The 7,367-nt window shown below is 39.9% G+C and overlaps 2 protein-coding genes across 2 annotated transcripts in view; one reads left to right on the forward strand and one right to left on the reverse strand.

Annotated features, from left to right (window-relative positions):
* The window catches only part of LOC135699365 (accessory gland protein Acp36DE-like), a 45,292-nt gene extending 40,317 nt beyond the window's left edge, over positions 1-4,975 (forward strand). The window contains exon 3 of the mRNA XM_065219607.1: positions 4,784-4,975. Within this exon, the coding sequence (XP_065075679.1) occupies positions 4,784-4,975 (192 nt within the window). The remainder of the gene's footprint in view (positions 1-4,783) is intronic.
* Positions 1-7,367, reverse strand: part of e(y)2 (enhancer of yellow 2) — a 278,423-nt gene that overhangs the window by 26,046 nt on the left and 245,010 nt on the right. The window lies entirely within an intron of this gene.

Here is a 7,367-nt window from a genome sequence, read left to right on the forward strand (position 1 = left end):
GGATACCAAAATTAATTAAGTGGAATTAAATGGAAGATAACCTTTTTTGCTGTTTTATTAAAGCATTCCGCTAACAACCCAATTTCATTACTTCATTATGATGGCTACCAAGCCTTTGGGATTTTCTTTATTAGAGAGTTGAATAGATTTTTCTCCTTTAGCTTACTTAAATCTTTGGTTTTAATTAGTTAGGTAGGTTCCGATTCAACACATTGTAGTTTCATTTATATACCTGTGATCTTGACTTTTATACCTAGGGGATGAGTACTTAAGGGGGTTAGATTTTGATAAGTTCTTTAGTGGGAATGACACTGATGAAGACTGCACATTGTAGTCGAAATACGTATCTGTCATGGATACCAAAATTAATTAAGTGGAATTAAATGGAAGATAACCTTTTTTGCTGTTTTATTAAAGCATTCCGCTAACAACCCAATTTCATTACTTCATTATGATGGCTACCAAGCCTTTGGGATTTTCTTTATTAGAGAGTTGAATAGATTTTTCTCCTTTAGCTTACTTAAATCTTTGGTTTTAATTAGTTAGGTAGGTTCCGATTCAACACATTGTAGTTTCATTTATATACCTGTGATCTTGACTTTTATACCTAGGGGATGAGTACTTAAGGGGGTTAGATTTTGATAAGTTCTTTAGTGGGAATGACACTGATGAAGACTGCACATTGTAGTCGAAATACGTATCTGTCATGGATACCAAAATTAATTAAGTGGAATTAAATGGAAGATAACCTTTTTTGCTGTTTTATTAAAGCATTCCGCTAACAACCCAATTTCATTACTTCATTATGATGGCTACCAAGCCTTTGGGATTTTCTTTATTAGAGAGTTGAATAGATTTTTCTCCTTTAGCTTACTTAAATCTTTGGTTTTAATTAGTTAGGTAGGTTCCGATTCAACACATTGTAGTTTCATTTATATACCTGTGATCTTGACTTTTATACCTAGGGGATGAGTACTTAAGGGGGTTAGATTTTGATAAGTTCTTTAGTGGGAATGACACTGATGAAGACTGCACATTGTAGTCGAAATACGTATCTGTCATGGATACCAAAATTAATTAAGTGGAATTAAATGGAAGATAACCTTTTTTGCTGTTTTATTAAAGCATTCCGCTAACAACCCAATTTCATTACTTCAGCAATATACTGTTTGTTCACTGCTATGTGCACTGTTTGAACCTTGCACTTGTCGACGCAGTGTGCATGCGAAAGGAGAATGCGATTCTTATTGGTCATTCATCTCGGTTTGTCGATGCTATCACCAACATCTGACGTGACTTCAGCTGAATTCAACCACCAAGGCAACAACATTGCAACAAATATATAATTTTGGATAAAACCCTACTATCGCAACCATTTGACGAACCGTTCATCATCGACATCGTCGATGGGATTAAATTGCCAATTTCCATTGGCTGTCTGAAAGCAGTTTGCGTTGAAGAAGATGAACCACCACCGGAGCAAAAAATAAGTAAAATTAGCTAAATTTAACAGTAGGGAAAAAGTGGGAGGAGGACAGCACCATCTACGACGTACTTTGGAGTACTCCCCATCCCCAGATTAAATGCACCTAAGAAGAAAAAAATTGCCCCTCCTTAACAAGATTCCTGTGCACGCTAGTGGATATCTGTATCACTGATGAGGTCGTCTATGTAAAAATCTTCAAGTACGAGGTTCTTGGCCATCAGACAATTCTCACCTTCATCGTTGGCGAGCTGAACGAGAGTTTGAGAGGCGAGGAATGGAGCAGAGGACGTACCGTGTGTAACGGTTTGAAGCTCGAACGTGGATATTTTTTTTTTTTTTTTTTTTTTTTTTTTTACATTGGTTTACAATTACAGTTAACATTTTTTTCCATTGACATTTTCGTTAACACTTCACTTTTGTTCCTTTTTCCTTATTCAAACCTGAACCTATCTTAACCTAACTTACATTCTAGTATTACAAAAACCGTTTACCCGCGGTGGACTCGGGGTTATTTTATCTCACACACTCTCATTCACTCTTGCATTCATCCTCTCAATCATTCACATCCTCAATCACTCTATCACGCATTCTTTCAACGATTACATCAGTTTTCATTAACAACATGTTATCTAACCACAATTTAAGAAACTACCGAAGCATTTCTTAAAAATATTTCTATTGTTCCATCTTGCTTCTCTAATTGACTTTCTAAAACAATAAAGGCTACCATTTGCTTCATTTGAAATGCACCAAGCTAACGTATGTATCCCTAACCGCAAGACAGCACAGTTCTGCTGATTTTTTTGTTTAATATCCATTGTAGTAAATGATCAAAATGTTCAACTTCTGTATTCATCTTTTTCTGCATGATATTTTTTACCCAATCTCGAATTTCTTTTGTGTTTTTGCATTCACGAGTTTTATGCAAATTATTATCAGGCACGCCACAAACTTCACAATCAACATTGGATAAATTTCCAATATTATATTCCAACAGCTTTTCCTTGTTTGTAATGATATCGTTGACTAATTTATAAACAATTGATTTATCAGCTGAAAGTAAGAAATTTTGATTTATATTTTCCCATACAACATCCCATTTGACTTGAGGAAACCGATTTTCTATTCCTACTGTAATCCTTTTATCATTAATTAATTTCCAAAACATTGTTTTCATTCCTTCCCATTGCGTGTTAGTTGTCCTTTGTTTCTGTAATTCATTAGGTATTTTTCATCTTCATTTTCCTCACCGTTTTTGTTAAACAAAATATTTTTCATGAACAGTGCTTGACATTTAGATTCAGGATCAATTAATTTTAAGCCTCCTTTTTCATAATCTAAGTATAATTGATCTCGTGAAAATTTGAATATATGCCCGTTCCACAGGAACTGTCCCACAGCTTTCTTAATCTTTGCAAGGTGTTTATTTTTCGGTGGCAAAACTTGGGCGACATACCACAATTTTGAAAGAACAAAAGTATTCATAAGCCATGCTTTTTCGTATAAATTAAGATTCCGCACTCTATGCCGTTGTAATAAGAAATTCACATCCTTGATAATTTTTTCGTAATTAAACATCAATCATATTGCTCCAAGATTCACAGACCATAACCCCCCGTATCTTGATTTTGATAACTTCTTTGACTAATTGTGGTCCAGATGGCACATTGTTAAACCGTAGAAAAGAAGATTTTTCTAGATTTAGTCTTATTCGAGCAAAACAGGTGTAAGAGCTGAGGATTTGCATCACCAAATCAAACTCTTCTTGAGTTTTGATGAAAATATTCAAATCGTCCGCGTATGCAACAACCTTCAAGAACTTACCATATATAAGGATCCCACAGCTGCTGTTACTAATAGTTCTTATTGGCGGTTCTACATACAGTGCGAACAAGAGCATGCTAAGTGGGCATCCCTGTCTCACTGATGAACCTATAGAGAACTCCAATGTAAGAAATCCTTTGAAAAGGACTCGTGATGTTGCTTTTTCATATATGTTACGGATGCATCCGATCAAATCTGCTGGAAACTGGAGCTTTTCATCACTTTCCATAACCAATTGTGATTTACTTTGTCGAAAGCTTTCTCAAGGTCAACAGTCAGCAAGAATCCTTTGAACTTCTTAGAATCCATCGCTCTTGTTACAAGCCGCCTAATATCTTTCAAGTTGTCAACACAACCTCTTTCTTCTACAATGGCACTCTGACCTGGACCTATTATTTTACCAATTACTTTTGCTATTCTGTTTGCCAGGGTTTTAAAGAAAAGTTTATAATCTGTGTTCAGTAAGATGATTGGCCGATGATTTTCCAGCAGAGCCAGGTTTCCTTTCTTTGGTATTAAAGTGATGATACCCGCACTAAATTCCTTTGGAGTTATCATTGTGCCACTAAGGTAGCCATTGAATACCACAATCATATAATCTTTTATTGTGTCGAAATGTTCCAGATAAAAGTCATAAGTGAGTCCATCTGGTCCTGGTGATTTTTTGTTTGAACATTGTTTCAAAGTAATGAAGGCTTCTTCCGTGGTGATCGGATGCATTAGACTAGCACTATCCGCTGCATCTAAAAACAATGATATGTTGTTCAATGGGTTATCAAGATCATTTGTATTTTCTTCTGGTTCTTTGGAAAACTGTTTACTGTAATAATCATAAATATTGTGAAGCATCTCTGAAGTGTTCTGTAAGCCATTCTCTTTAAGCGAACTTTTATTTAATTTCTTTGTGACATGGAAGAGACTCAGACGTTCCCCCTCTGCCAGACTCGATTCCTTCATCTTGTGCTCATAGTTTCGTATTCTTCAATGCTCAATCTCTAATAGATTAGATTTTACCGATGCAATGTCTCCTTCCAATTGTTCTCCAGATATTTTTCGTCTAATTAAATCTTCAAGCGTTGCATAGAGCCTGCTTTTCTCCGCTGCATGAGCTTGATTTAGCCGCCAACTCTCCCCTTTGTAAAAATTCCTCACTTTAGCTTTGAAAGCGAAGTTCCACCATGAACTCCTGTCTGCATAAAGTTGTATTTATTGAATCTGGCGGTTTGTTTCGAAAGAGGATTCGGATGAGTGATTGATCGATGCGGCAAACTTCAATCTGGTGGTACATGTTTTCCACATACGCCACAACTCCGACAGGTTTAGTCCGGAATTGCATTTCAATCGAACGGAGATCCTCTTGCACGACTGGGCCAACGAGTAGAAGATCGTTAAACGAACCACCAGAAGAGGTACGGCAGGAGGGATCAAATACGACCCGTACCTTTGTTGTGGTATTACTGGCCTTAAACACAGGGTGATGTGGTCCAGGGAATCGTCCACTGGATCGTCGAGTCGTCGCATATGGCCAAGTCGTACGTACTCGTCCATGAATTCATGGTAGGCTACTTTAACTGCTTCATCACGATCATGTCTGCGTTCCAAGCATCGCAGACGACCTTCGGCGATAGCTCGAGACTCACCGAGTTGAACATAGGGATCCTCTGATTTTGGCAGAGACACTACATACCTTCCGCCAGCGTTTCTAGCTGTGGTAGCTTGGTTCTAGTTCCCAGAACCGCTCCAGGATGGATTCTAGATTTCGAGTGGAGGCAAACCGGAGATATAAGTGGAAATGTGCCGTGCCAACGGTCGATGACAGCCCATCCAAAGATCGTCTCGAAAAGTACTGGAGATCCTTCACCGAGGATTATTCTGCCACTCTTCACATACTCGTGGAATTACTCGACTCCAAGCAGCAGGACAATGGAACTCGAAACGCTGAACGTTGCTAGAAAACTTGTCGGCCTTGGAATGAACGGTGGATGCGACGCTTACTCGTCCGACTGCAGACACAAACGACGAGCTAGCTTCTCCGAGCGGAATGTACTTTTCCGAATCAATGTTCGATCCAGAGTGCAACTGGGGAAAGGAAAACAGCTGTTGGAGAACTGCCATGCGCTGGAACACTCACCATGGAGGACGGATTGGCCAATCCGTTAGAACTTGCTTGCTGCACCGAGGACTGGGCGGCTTGCTGAGCCACGGAGTTGGTGGTGGGTTTATGAAACAGCGTGTGATGCCGTTCATGGCAACGACGGCAGGTGTACTTTGAATCGCAGTTCAGTGCAATGTGTGACGACATGAAACAATTCCAACATAGTCGCTTCTGGGAGATCAGCTCTCGCCGTTGCCCAACGGTCATCCCTTGGAATGTAGGACTTTGGAACAATAGATGCTTTTCAAAGCATGAAATGGAGGTAGGTTTTGCTGATTGAGCGCGATGCTGGATCTCCGATGACACTGTTTGTAGATTTCGGACCCGCCGGTAAAGGACCTCGATGCGAGCTTCGTACCCAACGTTCTCCGATTTAGTAGCTGCATGCTCTTCCCAGGCTTTCAGGGTAACTGAGATCTAAGAAAAACGTGACCAAATGTGACAAACGGGGGAGGGGGGTTTGTTCAACCGTCACGTCAATTCATCACAATTAATTAGATTTAATTTGTGGGATCTTATAGCATGCGTACATTCACAGCAAGAAAATAATTTTAATATCACATCAAAGTGGATGCACTTCAATGCTTTTACTGCATTTGTTTATTGTTGTGACCATAAAAAATACATGAGATTTTCGACATGATTGAAGAGCATCCTGTTGGATGTAATATTCAAATTTATTTTTTGCTGTGTTGAAATGACTCAAATTATAAATTTGTTGGGAATTTCTTAAAGGGTGTCCACGATGAAATTGCCACACTATGAAATTGCTCTAACTTTTTAACCGTTGGGTAGAATTTAATGAAAATTTGGGTGGATTTAGTTCATAGTGCATTATTTACATCCTGCAAGTTTTAAAGTCCTGTTATCAAAACTCGCGGAAATGGAGTCGAAAGAACAGCTCGTGCGTGATAAAATCTTGCGCATTCATCACGAGAACAAGGATCTCTCGCATCGTTCCATCGCTAAAACGTTGGGAATCGCGAATTCCACGGTGTCGCGAGTGATTAAGCGGTTCGAGGAACGGTTGACCACCGATCGGAAGCCCAGAAGTTTTGTCCAGAAGGCCAAAACTAAGGCTGGGCTTCGAACGTTCAAGGTACAAAAGGCCCCTAATCGCGACGAGAAGCAGAACAAGTCCGCCAAAACCCGTGCCAGGAAGTTGTACCTCAACATGCTGACGAAAGTTGAATGCTGCATCATGGACGACGAAACATATGTGAAGGCCGACTTCAAACAGATCCCCGGCAACCTGTTTTTCACGGCCAAGGATAAGTTCAGCGTTCCGGAGCATGTCCGCACTCAGAAGATGTCCAAATTTGCGAAGAAATTCCTGGTTTGGCAAGCCATCTGCACGTGCTGGAAGCGGAGTGCACCTTTCGTGACCCAGGACATGATGAACGGACAGGTGTACATAAAAGAGTGCCTCCAGAAGCGGCTGCTTCCTCTCCTGAAGGCCCACAACGTCCCAACAATCTTCTGGCCGGATTTGGCCTCATGCCACTACTCCAAGGACGTGCTGAAGTGGTATGCGGACAATAAGGTCAATTTCGTGCCGAAAATGTTCAACCCTCCCAACACTCCGGAGCTCCGCCCCATCGAGAAGTACTGGGCGATTATGAAGCAGCACCTTCTTAAACGACCTAAGGTAGTGAAGACAGTCGATGAACTGAAGAAAGTATGGGTTTACATGCAAAAAAAACGGTTGGATCACAGGTTGTGCAGAATCTTATGGCCGGGGTTAAGGCCAAGGTGCGGGCATTTGCGTATGGACTGTAAATAAAATACGAGTAAAATGGTAAAATGAAGTTTAATAGTTATTTCTCAATCCCTGAAAATTTGATGGCAATCGGATGAAAACTCGAATTTTGCGAATCAATTTTGTGTGTGGCAATTTCATCG

The sequence above is a fragment of the Ochlerotatus camptorhynchus genome, unplaced genomic scaffold, assembly GCF_037179485.1.
Source record: "Ochlerotatus camptorhynchus isolate MF236.1 unplaced genomic scaffold, CSIRO-AGI_Acam_v1.1 ptg000107l, whole genome shotgun sequence".
In the NCBI taxonomy this organism is placed as follows: Eukaryota; Metazoa; Arthropoda; class Insecta; order Diptera; family Culicidae; genus Ochlerotatus; species Ochlerotatus camptorhynchus.